Here is a 20,649-nt window from a genome sequence, read left to right as displayed (position 1 = left end):
TCAGCAGCAGGAGTTGCAGCAGGAGGTCCTGCAGGTGGTGCGGCAGGGGGCAGGCTGGCAGCAGGGGGGCCGGCAGCAGGGGGCCTGCACAGTGATGGGCTGGCAGCAGGTGGAGGCCCAGCAGCAGGGCCTGCAGACCACAGCGGTGCAGGAGCTGGGGCAGCAGGTGATGGGGCGGCAGCAGCCCTGCTGCAGGCTGCAGGGGTCACAGCAGATGGGGCGGGGGCAGGGCTGGCAGATGGGGCGCGTGCAGTGGGGCACGCAGGTGACAGGGCGGCACACTGTGGTCTGGCAGGAGACAGGGCGGCAGCAGCAGGGGTCGCGGCAGCAGCAGGGCTGGAGGCAGCAGCCTCCACCACAGCTCTGGGAGGAGAAGGAGCCACAGCAGGAGCCGGTCATGGTGGTGTCTGGTTTGGTATGGGCTGGAGGAGTTGAGAGCAGTGAAGTATGATGTCTTCCTCTTCTTCTTGGTCCTTTTTATACCTGGCCAGGAGTTGATGACCCCCAGGTCAGGTGACCGTTTCCTTGTTTTGGTTTATTCCTTGTGAAATGACACCAAATTAGTAAGTTCTGTAGCTGATATTTTTAAGGTCTCAAGTACTCATACAAGGCTCTGTTTCCCTTAGTTAATTGGGGAACCATTATATTTCGCTATTTCTGCTGCAAATATGAACTGAATGACCAACTTCAAAGTCTCCAATTACGTGTATAATTTGATGATGCTTTTGCCAGGGGATGTTTTGAGAGCACAGTAGCTGCTGTGGCCTGAGGGTTCTTTACTAACAAGGGCAGGGAATTTGCCAAGCAGTGACAAGTATTTTCCATTGCTAACCTGCCTGCATAAAACAAGCTGAGAATGTCAGTACCACAACACTTTAAAAGCCAAATTTCTGTTAGTCAGAAAAGAAATTTCCAGTCTACTTTTGGAGCCACAGGGATATACCTTGTAGGCACTGCAGCATTTGTTGTGTAGACTTAGAAATTCGCTCATTGATTTCCAGGGTTTTATCTTTCAAAACCAAGGTGAATTTCATTATCTATACCCTTTATTTACTATCCTTGTAACTCTGTTCAGCCATCATATTTATTGAAATACATTAATTTATATTATTAGTACTATAATACTAAAATGAATTGATATACTTAAGTTATTCCTGATAACCCTCTAGAAGGCAAACCTAATTGTATTTTTCATTCTCTGTGTAAGGAACCTAATAAGCAACTTGTTCAAGTTTACACATCTAGTAAGTATGGGAGCCAATACTTATTCCAGAAATATCTGTGGGGACATTCCAGTCCAAAAGAGGTAGAGAATGAGTATGTGAACCACATTCCCAGGCCTCAATAAATGTCTGCTATACTTAGGAATTTTAATGGTACATTTAGCTCTAAAACAATTGTTATTTGTGACATGGCTAACTGTTAGAGTCATCTGTAAAGATTGGATATCTTTCCAGTATCCTTAGGAATTTTAAGAATTATATCTTACTCGGTCTTTTGAACATTCTAAAACATACCCCCTGGACATAGTATCATAATTGGTCACAATTGTTTAAGGGACATGTGAAGAAAGGCCACAAGATAGTGAGGAAGACAGAGTACCTGAGTGCATCTACATAAAGGTGGCCATCGCCCAAGATTCCAAATTCCTAGTTAGTGATCCCAGCTGACAAGGGTCTCAGAGCCATCTTGCCCATCGTGAGGTCTCTAGCACCTTCCTGTGTACTATGCTTGAGCTCACTCCTGCTGACAAAACCAACCGTCATGTCTAGTTGTTTCCAACTCTGAGATCTGGGAAAATCAAGCCAGAAATACTTTGTAGCTCTTGTCTCTTAATTTATTTGGATCTAGCTTTTCCTTGCAACTAATTCTGTTCTAGGTCTGTCGCCGAAGGTACAGGTTCATCCCTTATTGATAACCTTACTTTCACAGCCCCTTACAGATTTATCGAGAGCTGCCCTAGCCAATGTGGCTGGCCAGGCCATTGGGTTATCATGAAAAACACAAATCAACCAAGCTCCAGTAATAATGATGAATTTTAGAGAAATAAAACATATGCATCTGAGAGAACGCTGGCAAACAAGGAAGCCCTTGGAAGTCCAAAGAGAAAATTCTAGCAGGCCATGGTAGCTCAGACCTCTATAATCCTAGCTACTCAGGAGGCTGGGACCTGAGGATCATAGTTTCAAGCTAGTCTTGATAGAAAAGATCAAGAGACTCCATCTCTAACCAGCCAAATGCTGGACTGGAGATATGGCTCAAATAATAGAGCACCAGCCATGAGAAAAAAAGCTGAGTTCAAGCCCTGGTACCAGCCCAAAAAGAAAAAAGAAAAAAATGGAGAGGCAAGAAATTGACATAGTTGGAAATTTAAAAATATTAGTTATCAAGGAAAGGCAGGAGGAATAAAACTAGATTCGTAAGCCTATGTATAAGTAAACTATCAGACCCTTAATAAAGAAAAAAAATCCATTGTGCACATATTGAAAATGTAAAATTGCAATGATTGATGTAGAAAAGTACTTGGGAATTCCTAACACTAAGTACCCTGTATATAAATACTTTAGAAAGTTTTACCACGTATAAAGAAAAAATATTTTTCATCCTGAGGGGACTTAGTTTTTCATTGAAAATATTTATGTGTCCAGAATGAAAAGAGTTGAGCTAGGATTATGTCTACATCTCTTCTAATGCTCTTAGTATTTCTTTATTCAACAAATAATTTCTGATTACTTTCTATATGCCAAGTACCTTCTGTTGTGCAGATCAGTAGAAATTCACTAGTAAGCGAAATGGATCAAGATCCTTCGCCTCTGCCAGGCACTGGTGGCTCACACCTACCTAGCTACTCATGAGGCTAAGATCTGAGGATCATGGTTCAAAGCTGGGCAAGGCAGGAACATTGCTAAGACTCTTTTTTTGGAGGGGCGGTCCGGTTGTGGGGCCTGAACTCTGGGCCTGGGTACTGTCCCTCAGCTCTTCAGCTCAAGGCTAGTGCTCTACCACTTGAGCCACAGCACCACCTCCAGTTTTTTTCTTTTTGCTTATGTGGTATTGAGGAATGGAACCCAGGGCCTCATGCATGCAAGGCAAGTGCTCTACCACTGAGCCACCTTCCCAGCCCCAAGGTAAGACTCTTATCTCTGGTTAACCACCAAAAAGCTGGAAGTGGAGCTGTGGCTCAAGTGGCAAAGCACTAGCTGTGAGGGAAAAAAAAGCTCCTGGGCAGTGTGCAGAACCTTGAGTTTAAGCCCTAGTACTAGCACAAAGAAAGAAAAATAAAATAAAAATAAGAAAACTCCTTCCTCTCACAAGCCTTCCTTGCCTGCCTCTTCTAAGAGTCAGGATATATGACTATGCACACAAACTGCACATTCCACAAAACTCATTGAGATTAACTTCCGGGGACACAGAATATATTTCTCAAGGCAGTTGATAATCCGTATTGGCCTCCAAGTGTCTAACAAACAACAAGACCATCAATTACAGATCGATGTCAGCTATCTTACTGACATTGTTCCGGTAATAAACTGCATCCTGAGTTCATTACTTGGTTCCAACCAAGACTATATTTCTCCCTGTTTTCTCCACAGCAGCTACTGATTGGAAGCAGGATTGGTCATGGTGGTGCTGGTGAGAGCTGCGGAGACAGTGGGATAGTGGTGGTTCCTTTAACCAAGGTATTTAGTGGCTTGGGATCCCCTGGCTACACTGGCTATCATTCATTGCACACTTTTTGACAGTAGGTAGCATATACCTCTGTAACCCAGGCTCGTCTCCTTTTGTCACGTGTCCCTCTTGGGCCATCGATGTGTCAAGCTCATGATCAGAGAGACCTACTGGAGACTCACGCCTTCCTTCCCATGGCCACACAATCAGTGACTTGAAATAGGAAGGCCCATCCCATGAGAGGATCTGACCTGCCTGAACTGCTTTGAAAAATCAGGGACTTCCCACCTGAATGCTTTTATAGTTAGGCTCAAACATAGTCCCTGTGAAAACTCTCTCCCCTTCATCTTTCTCATTCTGCATTTCATAATTTAAGCTGCAAATGAACTTTTGAAGATTAGGAAACAATAAGAAGAAACATATTTACTTCCCCAGAAATAATGTTTTTATTTCTTTTTTACTATGGAAAAATACAGCATAAAAATAAGCATCCTAGAAAAAAAATGTTCCATTTGATAACCTTGAGATTGTAGAAAAATGATGGTTAATCTGGGGGATAGAATTTCTTTGAAGAGGAACTTTGATCTTTGTTTATGCATTTCTTAGGAGCCAGAATTAGGGCTTGGACTCAGGGCCACTTGCTCTTGCTTGGCTTTTTTACTTGAGCTAGATGCTCTGTCACTTGAGCCAAAGCTCCACTTCTGGCTTTTCCTGGTTAATTTGGAGATAAGAGTCTTACAGACTTTTCTCTCCAGGCTGGCTTCAAATTGTGATCCTCCTCAGCCTTCTAAGGAGCTAGGATTACAGGTATGAGCCACTGGCACCAGGCTTGTGCACTATTTTTTCCAGACCAGGAATTTAATTAACGAGAGCTGGGATTTTTCTAAAGCCTGTCAAGCAGGACCAAAATGAAGCTGCCAGAACCATATGGAGAAACAGATAGACAGTTACAGTTGAGTTCATGGTTGAAGAATACACAGGCTGCAAAGGTGGCATCTGTTCCAGCAGGAGTGGGAAATGTCAGTGCCACTGTCTGCACACCTGGCAAGGTTGTGCATTGGGCCTCTCAGCAACAGGAGTTGCAGCAGGAGGTCCTGCAGGTGGTGCGGCAGGGTGCAGGCTGGCAGCAGGGGGGCCGGCAGCAGGGGGCCTGCACAGTGATGGGCTGGCAGCAGGTGGAGGCCCAGCAGCAGGGCCTGCAGACCACAGCGGTGCAGGAGCTGGGGCAGCAGGTGATGGGGCGGCAGCAGCCCTGCTGCAGGCTGCAGGGGTCACAGCAGATGGGGCGGGGGCAGGGCTGGCAGATGGGGCGCGTGCAGTGGGGCACGCAGGTGACAGGGCGGCACACTGTGGTCTGGCAGGAGACAGGGCGGCAGCAGCAGGGGTCGCGGCAGCAGCAGGGCTGGAGGCAGCAGCCTCCACCACAGCTCTGGGAGGAGAAGGAGCCACAGCAGGAGCCGGTCATGGTGGTGTCTGGTTTGGTATGGGCTGGAGGAGTTGAGAGCAGTTGTGTGTTCTCAGGTGTGATGTCCTCCTCTCCCTCTGGGCCCTTTATATACTAGCCCTGGTGTGGAAGACCTCCCCCCACTCAGGATACAAGGTCATATCCTGGAGTTGTGGTCATCCATGGGAATGAGAACCCTGGGTTGATTCAGTGGCTGAGGGCAAAATCCCAGCCCCAGGAAGAATGTTTTCCTTTCCACCTCTCTGCTATTTTCCTTGAGATGAATACCTGATGTTTATGTCATTGGGAGAATTGTTTATCCATCAGCGAACCCTTGCAGGCCAGGTCATGTGACAGATTGAAAGTGTGAGGGACCAAGTACTGTCACCATTACCCTTTCTTCCTGCTCACCATCCCTGAAAAGCAACCAGACAGGGACGCAGCACAGGAGTCACGGGACTGGTTTCTGATTGGCAGTTGGATGAAGTAACAATTTGGCCCAAACCAAAATCGCTCATAAAAGGTGACGTGTCTCTAGTCTGCTATGAAAACATGGCCCAGAGCTTCTGCAAAACAACATGTTGCTTTACCTTGCTTAGAAGGAAATAACCATCAAAACCCTGGAATGATTTTTGTTTGTTTTAAGCAGCCTGAGTTGGCCTACAACTCACAATCAATTATGGGCCACTATGTAAATAGCATAATAATATTTGGTGGGGGTGGGAGTTTAGAGAAATAAAAATAAACACTGAATAGTTTCCTGTCATACAATATTCACAAATGTAGAAAGAATATAATGTGTGTACATATATATATGTGTAATGTGTGGTATTGGTACTGGGACTTGGAACTCAGGTTTGGGCACTGTCCTTTAGCTTTTTTGCTCAAGTCTGCTGCTCTCTCATTTGAGCCACACCCCTACTTCCACGTTTTTACTGGTTAATCGGAAACAAGTGTCTTGTGGATTTTTCTGCCTTAGGTGGCTTAAAATTGTGACCCTCAAATCTCAACCTGCTGAGTAATTAGGATTATAGGTGTGCAGCCTAGAAAGGTAATATAAAAGTAGATCAAGGAATTCCAAAGGAGATGAACTCTTTTGATGGGCCAATAAGATCAAACTAAATGAGGATTTTTATGTACACTAGGACTTTTGAATATCATTCCCTGATTATGGTCTTGGATATAAAAGTTGAAATTGGGATAATTCTTGCTTTCTAACAGTAATGTTAATACCTTGTATTAAATTTTTTCTCAACCTATTGAAAATATTTGTTAAGGAATCATTTATCTTTCAATTATAGACAGTATAGCTTGTTGGCTGATGAGTTTGATTGATTATGGGGTACTGAGGTAGGATTATAAAATAAATTGGATAGTAATAGACTGGCCATCTAAAGTAATTTTGTTCTTTATAGCTATAGCCAAGATGATTGGGAATTTAGAGAATAAGTGTGGAGTTGGGAGTAAAAATTAATCCTGTTCAGCATTTGCTGATTTGCAGACCAAATTTATCTCTAAGGTGTGTCTTTGTATGCTCATTTGTTTTTACTTTTCTAGTACTGGAGTTTGAACTCAGAACCTCACACTTACTTGGCTGACTGGGTTAGTTGGTGCTCTACCATTTGAGCCATACCTACAGTCTGGCTTTTTGCTGGTTACAAGTATATTTTTTAAAATTCTGTTTAGTTTGTTACAGTGGTGTTCAGATAACCTACACATACCATAAATAAATGGTAGGAAGTACCTACATATATAAAGCATGTTGGACAATTTACAATATAAAGTTATTTCCATTTTTCAGACATCTATAGTAGTGTTAATTTTACCATTTTTTTTCAGATAGGAAATCCAAGAGTTAGAGAGGTTAACTTACATGAAATGCTTAGTCAAATAAATTAAATAAATATCTACCTTGTAGAATTCTTTCTCTAAAGTGAATTCTCTTTCAATTTAGTTTGATTGAACAAATAGAAATTAAACACTGAGCTCAGTGGTAGGAAAAAATGAGAAATGTCAGTCCCTTCCTTGAAAGCAGAGAAATAGGCAATCTCAATGCAATACCTTATGAGGATGGAGTTAAGCGTAGGATGCTATAAGAATATGGAGCCACGTCTCCTCACCTAACCTAATGTCTGTGCAAGTATATGTGTATATGCGTTCACATGCATGCAATCATGTTTGCAGATGTGCTATTAGAGTTGGGACAGGACCGCTGCAAAAGGCTAGGCTGTATTTTGGTAATGAAAGAAGAGAGAAAAGGTAGTTGAAAAGAGCATTTGAGCATGAGCAAAAGCTGAGACATGTGTAACTCCAATGACTAGTAACTGGAAGGAGACCAATGTGGCTTGAAGAAAGCAATGGGGAGGGAATGGTAAGACATGGAGCTGCAGGAGTGGGCGAAGGGCAGAAAACAGAGAACAGATATCTCCTATCCTCAATAATGGACTAAGTGGCTAGGAATGTGGCTTAGTGGTAGAGTGCTTGCCTTGCATGCATGAAGCTCCAGGTTTGATTCCTGAGTACCACATAAACAGAAACAGCTGGAAATGATGCTGTGGCTCAAGTGGTAGGATGCTAGCCTTAAACAAAAGAAGCTCAGGGACAGTGCCCAGGCCCTGAGTTCAAGTCCCAGGACTGGTAAAATAAATAATAATAATAATAATAATAATAATAATAATAATAATAATAATAATAATAAAATGATAGACTAGGGATGAGCCTAGGTCCTCTGTATGCCTGTCAAATACCCCTGTGAGGATTGCTAACCTCTCTTTTTCTCCATGTCCACCTAAGCTAATTCTTCCTCTTCATTCTCCTTTATCTTCATTTCCTTGCCTCCCCTCTCTGCCTTTCCTTTAGTCCTTTGCCTCTTTATCCTTCTTGTCTCATTTTGGTTGTTGTCACTTTTATTCTACCTACCACCAGCTCAAGCTGCTTTTTCCCTTTTGTCCTTTAAAGATGATTCTCCTCTAGATCTGGAAAAGGTTATGCTAGGTGAAGTAAGTCAGGCCCAAAGAGGCAAAGGATATGTGGAAGCAATAGTACTAATTTAGAGATGAGATTGTATGGGACTGTACACAAACGTATTAACCAAAGTATGGTATGTGTGGGAAAGAATTCAAAGTATGTAATTCCTCAGAGAAATGAACTCACAGCCCAGTAAAATGAATATCAGAAACTGGCACTCGAACGGTGTGTGGGAAGAGATCAAGGAGAGGGGCTGTCAATGAAAGAAGAGAAAAAAATGGATGCATATCCTACAAAATTAAAAATTGAGAGGAGTGGTTGAGTTGGGAGAGATGAGGGAGAGTGACAAAGGAGCAAGTGGGTGACATCCATCAAGACGCATGGTCCTGATACTGACTTGTTGAACTCCTTTACCAACTCCTTTGTACAACGAAGGTAATGATAAAAATTTGTAGAAAAGGTACTCCTCCTCCATGTTGATCCTTTTGATTACAGACAAGCAGGGATTGTTTCAATCTTATTATTATTATATTTCTCTTCCTCCCCCCCTCCCCACTCCCCACTTAAATTGAGCATCTTCTCTAGAGCTTATCTGGGGACTCCGGCAGGGAAGTGAAGCTACTGATATACCCTTTACCAAAGAACAACCCTTCTCTATCAGGGATGGTTGTACTCTTCATCCAAGTGCTCTGCTTTAGGGAGGAAGCGCATGGAGTGGTGAGGGAGGAAGGGAACATATCCTAAGCAGCCAGATCAGCTGAATCAGCGCCCTGACAATCAACAGGGTGACAGATCTCCCAGCCAAATTGCTCTCCAAAAGTCTTCTCTGTGACTTTTCTGGTGGCCATTCTCAGATGAACATTCCAGGCTCATGTTTGTTAAGCCTTCGAGGAGCTCAAATCCAGATCTCCCCCAGAGATCATGGTCCAGAAGTTCTAATGTGCCTGAGAATTGCATGGAAGCGATACACACCGTCTTGGCCACCTGTCCTCAGAGATTTTTGATCTGCAAGGTTAAGTGTGCATCCTGGGCCATGTGCATTTTAGTAAGCATCCTAGGAGTTTCTGACTGAGATGATGCATGGGCTACACTCAGACAGTACTATTCTAGGAGTCCTAGAAAAGACAGATGTCGTGAGATACATGGTGTGGGGCAGCTTACTGTTAGTGATCACTCTGGGCTAGGTATAATCTCCTTCCACCCCTCTTCACCCACACCTTGTCTACTCCCTTGCACCAGAAGCTCCTTGCTACAAGAGATGTGGCTCGTTTTTCACTACGTGGCAACCATTGAGGGTCCTCCCTCTGCAACCATCACAGATGGACTCAGTGAGTTGGATTTCAATGGCCTAAGTTTTGCTTAGGCCAAGCTTTGTTTCTCTTATGAGGATTCTCCTATCTTATTGGTTTGAGTATGCTAATAAACCCACATTACCCAATGAATCAGGGAGCAAGACAGTTTGCTAGTTCAGGGAAAATTAGTTTATTGACAACACTGAGCACCACATGTCAAAAGACAATAGTGAGGAATCTGAGCAGCCCATCAACCCAAGGATGGATTTTTTTCAAAGGCCAACAGGGATTTTGTTGAGGTGGTAGGAGGATGGTGACGAAACTCCGCTCATATCAGACTATATACCCAGATTGTGAGATGCTTCATTGTTGAGACGTTTAGGGATGGGGGTGAATCTATTTCTTTTTAACTTAGTTCAAAGGCCAAATAGATGTTTAAGTGCTGGTGAGTCATTCTCAATAGGTACCGGGGGCTCAGCAGCAGGAGTTGCAGCAGGAGGTCCTGCAGGTGGTGCGGCAGGGGGCAGGCTGGCAGCAGGGGGGCCGGCAGCAGGGGGCCTGCACAGTGATGGGCTGGCAGCAGGTGGAGGCCCAGCAGCAGGGCCTGCAGACCACAGCGGTGCAGGAGCTGGGGCAGCAGGTGATGGGGCGGCAGCAGCCCTGCTGCAGGCTGCAGGGGTCACAGCAGATGGGGCGGGGGCAGGGCTGGCAGATGGGGCGCGTGCAGTGGGGCACGCAGGTGACAGGGCGGCACACTGTGGTCTGGCAGGAGACAGGGCGGCAGCAGCAGGGGTCGCGGCAGCAGCAGGGCTGGAGGCAGCAGCCTCCACCACAGCTCTGGGAGGAGAAGGAGCCACAGCAGGAGCCGATCATGGTGGTGTCTGGTTTGGTATGGACTGGAGGAGTTGAGAGAAGTTGTGTGTTCTCAGGTGTGATATTTCCCTCTCCTCCTGGGCTCTTTATATACCTGGCCAGCAGTTGATGACCCCTGGGACACATGATCTTGTAGCCAATTAAGTGAGGAATTAACATTGACTAATAGTATTTTTGGCTGCCCTCACCTCACACATATCCATGTGCATGCATCACAAGTATTTCTTCAATTCCTTTAATGGTCTGTTCTTACCAAATTTAGACATTGGGTTTAATTCTGATGAATCTGCCTTGAAATATGTTTCACTCATAAAAGAATGTGTTTTCCCAAGTAGATAGGACCTAATCACTCAACCACCGGCCCCCAAGTCAGCATTTTATTCCTCATCCTTCAAAAACTCTCCAGATTGCCACCCAAGCAGTGACTTGCCTCATTAGAACACAGGGGAATGACAGTAAGAGGTTAATAGCATCACTGCAGACAGGCCAATCACCATCTCCTTCCCAGAGTCTTCCATTATGAGGAAGGACCAGGTGGAGCCCCGGAGATGATGCCATACTGGTTTGATCACTCTCTCTGGCACAGGACCAAGGCTTTCTTACCTTGGTTCTTGATGTCTTCTCTTTCACCTGGAATGCCCTCTTTGTCCTTATAATCTGAGCTCAGCTTCCACCTCCTCTGCTGTAAAACCTGCCTCAAAGGCACATTGCCATTTTTATCTCTGAATTTTTTTTCTGAGATTAGTCACTGCATCTGTAGGAACTGGGAAAAGAGTGAGGAGCATATACAGACTTCTGTTTTCATTTGATGGCTCAAATCATGGAGCTTATTATTATTATTTTTTTACTTAAAGCTACTGTACAGAGGGGTTTCGTGGAGATCATTTACGGTGTCACAATGAGTTTGCAATGTGAGGGCTATGCTCCATTGTCTTCTCATGTATCATAAGTGCCCTCCATCTAGAGATGTATACTTACTGACTCAATAAAATACTATTGAATAAAATAAGCAAAGCTCCTTCTTTAGTTCAGCAGCATCCATAGTAGTGATACTGGATGGTAACTGAGGGAATGTTTGACCCCAGGATAGATAACTTCCAGCTGGAGTCAGCACTGGGCTCTAGTTCAGAAACTCTTGGCCAAATGTCAACAAGGGGTAACTTCTTATTGGCCTACTATTTCCCTGATCTCTGTGTTGAAATATCATCATGTTTCCCTTGGTAGACATTGTGAAGCTGGGAAATACACTCTTGTCTAATCTTTTAATTAATTATTTGTATATTCACTACCTTCTACGATGAGTTCCTTAAAAGTATAAAAATCTCTTTTTCTTTTGATGTAGATCTACTCTCTTCCTTTGGAAATGGCGGGGGGGGGGGGGGAATCATGTTTGATCAACCCTGCTTATGTTTTTTACAAGTACTAAGGAAAAACAGAAAGGCAAAGAGCTTACAAATCACTATGTGTGCATGCGTGTGTGCACACACATACACGCACACACACACACATGTTCATGCCTGTACTAGGACTTAACTCAGAACCTGGGTGTTATCCCTGAGCTTCTTTTGCTCAAGGATAGTGCTCTACCATTTCTGGCCTTTTTTGGTAGTTTATTGGAGATAACAGTCTCATGGGTGCTGCTGCCTGGGCTGGCTTTGAACCATGATCCTCAGATCTCAGCCTCCTGAGTAGCTAGAATTACAGGTGTGAACACTGGCACCCAGCCACTAAATGTTTTTTAAAATATAATTTATGCTGAAATTAGTCTGCTTAAATCTCAAGGAAATGGTGTGTGTGTGTGTGTGTGTGTGTGTGTGTGTGTGTGTGTGTGTGTGTGTGTGTGTGTGTGTGTGTGTGTGTGTGTGTGTGTGTGTGTGTGTGCTGGTCCTAGGGCTTGAAGTCAGGGGTTGGGGACTGTCTCTAAACTCTTTTACTCAAGGCTAGTACTCTATCACTCGCCACGACTCCACTTCCAGATTTTAGTGGTTAACTGGAGGTAAGAATCTCACAGACTTTCCTGCCCAGGCTGGTTTCAAACCATGATCTTCACAGGTCTCAGACTCCCAAGTAGCTAGGATAACAGGTATGAGCCACTGCTGCCTAACAAGGGAATTATTTTTTAAAGAAATTCATGAGCGGATTAGTTCCATTTTTCATTAATGATCCATAGAAAACACTATAGATGTGAATTATGTCAAATTAGTCTTCTCTCTTCCTGCCAAGATGAAATCTTGGTTCCATGGTAACATTCTATGCAAAATGATGTGATTTTTGTAGAGGGAAATGTTTTGTGATTTGTTTACAAGTAGTCTTTTTATTTATTTATTTATTTGTTTATTTATTTATTTATTTTGGGTCCAGTTGTGGGGCCTGAACTCTGGGCCTGGGCACTGTCCCTGAGCTCTTCAGCTCCAGGCTAGCGCTCTACCACTTGAGCCACAGCACCACTTCCAGCTTTTTTCCTTTTTTGCTTATATGGTGCTGAGGAATCGAACCCAGGGCCTCATGCATGCAAGGCAAGCGCTCTACCACTGAGTCACCTTCCCAGCCCCAAGCCTTTTTATTTATGACCAATTTTTAGTAGACATTTTTGGTTTCAGTATCCTTTGAGACAAAGTTTTATCTTTTATAACTCAGATCTTACTGGGATCTCTTCACCCACTTTAAGAACAGCTCATCATAGTTCATCCTTGAGTGTGCTTTTTTACTTATTGGTGCTGGATTTCAGCTCTCCTTTAAGCTTTAAGCTGCCATCTATTGAATATGTGATTATAACAGCTGCTTTACATACCTCACCCTAATTAGTGATCATAATGATCAATAGAGATAGCTCTTGTTATCTCACTCCACAGAGAAGTCTGAAGCTGAGAGAAATTGGCTAATTTTCCCTTACTCAGTTCTTTAATTATACAGTCTGGATTTAGACTCAAGTATATCAAACCCATAAGCTCGTTTTCACAAAGTGCTTATAAACGAATAGGTTTATTTTCCAGTTTAACATGAATCGATTCACTTAATACTGTTTGTGTTTTATTTTATCTACTAGCCTAGAAATTTATTAATTAATACCTTCTACATTTAAAAATTTTTAAAAGATTTAGAATATCACCAGCCTAACGCACACATTCTTGGACACGACTGTCTTTTTCCACCTTTTAGAAATCTATCTTCTCATTGTTGTACACAGATCGGTGAATTAAACTACTTTCTTATTACCACGGTTGGACTAGTCAGTGATGGCTGCCTGAAAACCACAAAGTCTAGTCGCATACAGTGATAAGTATTTATTTCTTGGTCATGTGTCTGTAGGTTAGTTGAGTAAGGCTAGGCGTGTTTGGCTTCTGGCCACAAGTTGTTTTGAAATTTCTTTTTGAAGTTAGCAAATGAAAATACAGGCTCCTTAGTTAAGTTTGAATTTCAGAGAACCCTCTAATCCTTTTAATAAAAATTATGTCTAGCATCCTGAGGGCATACTTACATTTTAAAAGTATGTGTTGATTATCTGAAATTCAAATGTAGTGAGCTGTCCTATGTTGTAGCTGGCAGCCCTACTTTCTGTTAGGAGAGACATCAGACCCATGGATACCTTTCTGGTCTTTGCTCAGTTGGGAAAGACTACTTCTAGAGAGGACTCGAAAGAGTAAGTATTAAAAGAGGATAATCTAATTTACTGAAGTAGAAGGGGAGCTAATTGTTTTAGTAATGTCTAATGTGAAGCTTAAACACAAACATGTAAAAATCAAAATAGATTATGCCCATGGGTTTCTATTCATAAGGATAATTTCTTTTTTTCTCCTTCTCTCCCCCAGGACTGGAGCTGGAACTCACACTCCCTTGGTTTACTTATCCACAACTAGTGCTTTACCCCTTGAACCACACCTTCAGCTCTTTATCTTGATAGTTTGGAGATGGAACCTATCAAACTTTTCTGCCCAGACTGATTATGATCTGTGGCCCTTCAGGTCTCAGTCTCCTGAGCAGCTGAGATTTTAGGGCATGAGTCACTAAGTGCCTAGCTCTCGTGCATATAATTTTTACCCTTTTTCTCTTTCTGATTCAACAAGAACTACCACTGATTAAATAGAAATGTCCTGATTTCTCTATAGGAACTTCTTGTCTATCTCTGATTAACTGATATTTGAGTAGGTATTCAAAAATTAAAATATAGTTGAGAAGAAAACTATGTTATGAAAGTAGCTATTTTCTTAAATATTTTCTCAAAAATTCTATTTCCTTCCAATCACTAATGGAGAAAAATTTCTCTTGGAAAAAAATATAATTGAAGGACCTAAGTTCATAAATATCTGGAGTAATTATTTTAGGGGTGCTGGGATTTGAACTCAGGGCCTTGTAGTTTTTAGATGGCTACTTCACCACGGGACCATGCCTTTGGCCTATGGCAAATTTTGAAATAATAAATTTCTGAGTTTAAAAAACAACCAAGGTGCCAGAATAAAAAGGAGCATTAGCTGTTAATTTGTCCGGTCTACATCTGACTTGAGACCAGATTGTTTAATCTGTGAGCTGGTGTTGCAACTTTAGGTTATGAGTCAGTGGCTCAAGGCTAAGATTTTAATATCTTTCTCAAAGATCAAAAAAGATATCACTTCAGGACAATTAAGTGCTCAGACAACTGGATCAGATCTCCTGTCTGAGAAAGGATAATTGGAAAATTTAAGTCTGCTAAGAGAAGTCTTGTTCTTTGGGGAAGGTTGATAGAAAAAAAAAAAAAGAAAAGAAAAAAAGAAAATAAACCCTATTGCCATAGTGAAAACTTAGAGCTAAAGTGAGTTTGGAATCTGACTCTAGACTTCTCTGTGATCTGAGAGAATCCCAGGCCAGGAAATATACTTGTTTCAGGTCAGAGAAATCTTTATCCTAGCAATAGTAAGCCTAAAATCATCACCAAGAAGAACCAGGGGTGGTCCATTTCCTCATGTGACATGCCATTATTTATTCATGTTCTGTAAGGAAGTTGGTTTTGTTATCTTCTTATTTATTTCATTTTATTTATGTCATATTTCTTGGCTGTGGAAATGTCTTTGTAATTTTATTTTTTTATTAATCTATCAGTGATTGACATAAATGTCTGAATATGGGGACTTCATTCTAGTTGGCTAGTTTGGTGTTATAGTAATAGATAAGACCCTACCCTTTCATCCAGACAATTGTCTACTACTGGTAACCACATGGCTTATCTAGGTAGTGGTGTGGACATTCTCTAGTGAATGGGAGAGGACTGTGGGTTGTAACTGTTCCATTGGCTTGTGGTGAAAGAATGATTAGAGAATGTGCCATTTTCAGTACTTTCTTCTAAGTTCTAAGTCTGGGTTCTATATACTTGATGTCAAGTCAGTCGTACAAAATTCATTATTTCCTGAACAATTTTTCAATCTAACAAAATTTTCAGTAGTTTTTTGATAATAGAAGCAGAAACAGTAGCAGTACTACTTCCCTTTCAATGTTTTGACCTCTTTAAAAATATGTTTTATTATTGTTAAGTTGTACAAATAGTTGCCATTCAACAAATCAATGTATAAGTACAATGCATCTTTAAAAAATAACTTCTTCTTTCCTTTTTCTCCACCCTATCAAATTCCCAGGTTGGTATGGGGTGGTGCAGACTCTTTTGTTATTAGAAGTGACAATAAGTTTTTTCACAAGCCATGGTCAGTTGGTTCCAGATGCTCATGTGGGATCATGTTGAAGTCTAGAACAATCATTCTCCCCATTTTTACTTGACTTTAATACAGAAAGCCATTAGGACCCTCCCCTCAAACTCTTTCTCTGCAAATAATGGTTGCCAAATCTTTTAGATCATAACTCATAGAGGTGAGAATCTGATTGACTTACATAAATAAATGTTCTTATTTTACAAATAAGTGTGAGGTAGCAAGGAACCTTAGCAAAGCTTCCTTCCTCTGTCGTGCCACAGTGACCCACAGTATTGCATTTTTTTGGCCTGAAAACTTGCTTTGATCAATAAATCACAGTGAAAATAATAGTATGAGAGATCTAGAGCCTTAGCCTCAAATTAAAAACTTACCTATGATCTCTTGGAACAATTTCACCCTACAAGGAAGCCCAGGAAATGGAGGGCAAAATTCTTAGCTGGCCATCACAATTGCTATGGTTTAGATACATGATTTGGACTTTCTTGCCCAGGATAGCTTGAAACCATGATCCTCTAGATCTCAGCCTCCAAAATAGCTAGGATTACAGGTGTGAGCCAAGGCTATCCAGTTCGTACATATTACTTTTACATTAATATCTTAAGCCATTCCCATTTGATATAATGTTTATTTTTTAAATGATTTCAACATCATTTATTCTTCCTGTGTCTTCATGTAAAACACATGTGCTTACTGAAGGACTAATATGATAATTAAAACAATGAAGAACAGTGTCAATAAGTGCTTATGGGATGAAAAGTTTATTAGAAATTGAGAAGCAACAGAACATAAGACATTTACTCCAGGAGGAAAGATAGAAAATAATTGGACCTGAGGGTATAAAATCAGTGCCAAAAACAGAGGCTGAAGTTAGTAATTAACATGGTGGAAAGAGTAATCTAGAGCCCCAGAGTGATAAAGAAGAGCATAGTGAATTTTTTAACTAGTGGATTAAAAATTAGTTCATATTTAGTAGCAATGTTGCAAGATATGCATAGTTAAGGAGAGAGTTTAAAATAGGCTCAAAGAGGCCATGGGTTTGTTGTGGGCTCATTAAAATTATGAAACCCATGCTTTAAATGACATCAACTGGATTCCTTTGGTCCTAACAAATGAAGGGTCTACATCTCTGGGGCAGAAGCACAGGAGGAGCTGGATCCAGATCAGCAGGCTGAGCAGCAAGGGATGGCACAGCACATGGGACGGGGGCAGGTGGAGATGACGCAGGTGGGGCGATAGCAAGTGGTGTGGCAGGAGATCTGGCCACACACTGGACGCAGGCAGCAGCAGGGCCGGCAGCAGGGCCGGCAGCAGCTGGAGCCTCCACAGCTGGGGCGGCAGCAGCTGGAGATGCAGCAGCTGGGCTGGCAGCAGCTGGGGCGGCAGCAGGGCTGGCAGCACACAGACTGGCAGGAAGGCCTGCAGCAGCTGGAGATGCAGCAGCTGGGCCGGCAGCAGCTGGGGCGGCAGCAGGGCTGGCAGCACACAGATTGGCAGGAAGGCCTGCAGCAGCTGGAGATGCAGCAGCTGGGCTGGCAGCAGCTGGGGCGGCAGCAAGGCTGGCAGCACACAGACTGGCAGCAGGGCCTGCAGCAGCTGGACTCACAGCAGCTGGGGCGGCAGCAGGTGGTCCTGCAACAGGTGGTCTGCAGGCAGCTGGGCTGGCAGCAGCCCTGCTCAGAGCAGGTGGAGCCACAACAGGAGTTGACCATGGTGTAGGAGGATGGAGGTTCTTGGTGTGTTTTCAGGAGAGTGAAGATCTTGAGTTTGGAAGTTTTTTGGCCCATGTCCCCTTTTATACCCTGCAGAAGACCTCTTGTGACTATGCGTTATTTCCTGGTTATTATTTACTGTCTTTGAAAACTTAATCATTTAATGACATAATTGAGTGTTTCTAGTGACATATTCCCCCCCAAAAGAAATAGAAGGAAATAACACATTTCCTTTTCCTGGTATGCTATATGTCTCCAGTTGAAGCATTTGTCTTGTTTCTTCATTGGTGTGTGTCACATTTGCCCTGGGCCTATCCAAAAGCTTACAAAACACTTATCACCTGCGTCTCTGGTATTTTGTTTTTAAATATGACATTTGCCCTTATCTGCATACTAATGATTACAAATCATGGAAGATACTTTTTCCTGAATGTTTCTTTGGTTGTCAAAGCATGTTCCATTCAGGTTGAAAAGAATTAGAATGAAAAAACCATAGGAGGAAAATGTCCTGTGTGTTGTGAGCATGGTTGTGATTGTTTGTGGACCTCTTAGATGGTCAGAGAGATGACTGGGTCCAAGGAAGCTCTAAACTCTCATTCCAGAGTCTCAGCCTCTGGCAATGACTCACTCACCACTATAAAATAATAAAAACATATCTTTTACTCAGTGTCTCTCAGAATAGTCTTTTAAGAGTAGAGAGTTTTACTTTTATTTGTAATTTATTTATAATTTATAATTATCATTAATATTACTGACAGACTTTCTTTTTTAATTTCTTATTTTTTAAAATTTCTTCTTCCTTTTTGTTTATGTGGTACTGAGGAATTGAACCGAGGGCCTTATGTATACTAGGCAAACACTCTACCACTGGGCCACATTCCCAGCCCCTTTTAAAGACTTTTTTTTTTTTTTTTTTGCCAGTCTTGGGGCTTGAATTCAGGGACTGAGCACTGTCCCTGAACTTCTTTTGTTCAAGGCTAGTACTCTACCACTTGAGCTGTAGCACCACTTCCAGCCTTTTCTGTGTATGTGGTACTGAGGAATGGAACCCAGGGCTTCCTGCATGCTTGACAAGCACGCGACCACCAAGCTACATTCCCAGCACCTGACAGAGATTTCCTATGTGGCGAAGGCTTATGTCAAATTCATGATCCTCATAAATCAGCGTTCCAAGTGCTGGGATGACAGTTGTGCATCATCAGGCCCAGCTTTAAAGTTTCCTATTTATTTATTTACATATGATAGCCCTGGGGCTTGAACCGAGGGCTTCACACTTGCTAAGCAAGCACCCTTCTTAGGCCTTGAGCTGTGCCCTTTTGATTCTGGTTATATGGCCTCCTTTTTTAAAAAAAAATAAGGTTTTTATTGTGAAAATACTGTACAGAGGGGATACAATCACATGAGCAAGGTAATGAGTACATTTCTTACCAAGCATAGTTGCCTCCTCCTTTGTTTTCCCCCTATCCTCCCTTCCCTCCCATCTCCACAACTACTTCCCCCTGCTATCACTCCCCCCTCGCCTAAATTGTAAAGTTCAATTTTCAACATAGCATCTTGTACATCTCATTATTGCAATGGGTCAACCTGGATCCCTATTTAAACAATTTGCTTTTGCCCTTCCACTCCCCAAATTATACCAACATCAAATATAGAGAAAATGGGTTATACCATGAGGGAGGGACATACAAAGCAACAAAAAAATCATGTGGTACCTTATAAATATGTTGGAAACAATAGCAAGAAAGAAAAAACCACTTGTGTCCTTATCTTGGGGTTGATTGCACTTAACATCATCTGACCTTTTCTGCTTGTCTCAGATATATACTTGATATTGCAAATAAGGGAAACCATGGGACCTGTTTCTTTGCACCTGGCTTACTTCACTTAATATATTTTTTTCCAAATCTTTCCATTTCCTAACAAATGGGGCAATGTCATTCTTTCTGATGGAGGCATAGAATTCCATTGTGTATGCTTGATAAGAAATGTACTCATTATCTTGCCCATGTAATTGTAACCCCTCTGTACAGTTTTTTCACACACAAAAAAGAATTCCATTGTGTATGTATACCACATTTTCTTGATCCATTCATCTACTGAGGGGCATCTGGGTCGGTTCCATATGTTAGCTATGGTAAGTAATGCTGCAATAAACATAGTTGTGCTGGTAGCTTTAGTATGGTCTTGTTTGTGATCATTTAGGTAAATGCCCAAAAGTGGGATTACTGCTGGGTCATAGGAGAGCTCTTTGAGGAACCTCCATACTGTTTTTCAAAGTGGTTGAACAAGTTTACACTCCCACCAACAATGCAGTAGGTTCCCTTCTGTATGGCCTCATTTTTTTTGCATGAATGGATTTTGTATTTGTGCTTTCAACCATAGCTAGGATCACAGGTACATAGGAACTACCATCTCAGGCGTTGGTTTAGGATTAAAGTGTGGAAAAAGACTTTCTAAGAAAATTAATCCCCAAATCAGGCTGGAGTACCTATACTCAAATGGTAATATACACCTCAAAATCAAAAGACGAAGAAGGTCACTTCATAATAATAAAGAGAACAAGCTATCCAAAGGAAATAACATTTGTTAACATACATGCTCCAAATATTGGTATGCCCAACTTCATTGAAGGAACACTACCGGCTTTAAGAGCATAGACAATGATAGTGGGAGATTTTAAGACCCCACTCTCACCAATAGAGAAGTCACAGATATACCCGCCCCCCCAATAGTCAACAAAGAAACCTCAGGATTAAGTAACATCATCAGATGGACTTGACATATATTTACATGGCATATTGTCCAGGAGTTTTACAATGCACATTCTTCTCAGTAACCCATAGAAGATCCCCAGAATAGATCATATTTTAGAGCACAGAGAAAGTCTTAGCAAGCATAAGTAAACTGAAATAACTCCATATATAACATCAGACCATAATACAGTAAAACAGGAAAAGAGACTACAGAAAAATATTCCAACTTACAGAGAGTGAACAATAAATGAATGTATCATTGATGAA

The 20,649-nt window shown here is 42.1% G+C and overlaps 4 protein-coding genes across 4 annotated transcripts; all 4 read right to left on the bottom strand.

Moving 5' to 3' along the window:
- On the bottom strand, positions 1-399 carry LOC138830458 (keratin-associated protein 2-1). Its single transcript, XM_070026839.1, has one exon. It carries the CDS (start codon positions 397-399, stop codon positions 1-3), a length of 399 nt encoding a protein of 132 aa, XP_069882940.1.
- A 4,336-nt stretch (positions 400-4,735) lies between these two features.
- On the bottom strand, positions 4,736-5,134 carry LOC138830456 (keratin-associated protein 2-1). The gene has a single exon (XM_070026837.1). The coding sequence runs from the start codon at positions 5,132-5,134 to the stop codon at positions 4,736-4,738; it is 399 nt and encodes a 132-aa protein (XP_069882938.1).
- A 4,712-nt stretch (positions 5,135-9,846) lies between these two features.
- LOC138830455 (keratin-associated protein 2-1-like) lies at positions 9,847-10,245 on the bottom strand. Its single transcript, XM_070026836.1, has one exon. The coding sequence runs from the start codon at positions 10,243-10,245 to the stop codon at positions 9,847-9,849; it is 399 nt and encodes a 132-aa protein (XP_069882937.1).
- Positions 10,246-17,080: 6,835 nt separating this feature from the next.
- LOC138830544 (keratin-associated protein 4-6-like) lies at positions 17,081-17,629 on the bottom strand. The gene has a single exon (XM_070026918.1). It carries the CDS (start codon positions 17,627-17,629, stop codon positions 17,081-17,083), a length of 549 nt encoding a protein of 182 aa, XP_069883019.1.
- Between the last annotated feature and the right edge of the window lie 3,020 nt (positions 17,630-20,649).

The sequence above is a fragment of the Dipodomys merriami genome, unplaced genomic scaffold (genome assembly GCF_024711535.1).
Source record: "Dipodomys merriami isolate MVZ:Mamm:240054 unplaced genomic scaffold, mDipMer1.0.p SCAF_19, whole genome shotgun sequence".
NCBI lineage: Eukaryota > Metazoa > Chordata > Mammalia > Rodentia > Heteromyidae > Dipodomys > Dipodomys merriami.
Note: the sequence above shows the minus strand (reverse complement) of the source record. Positions and strands in the feature narration are given on the sequence as shown.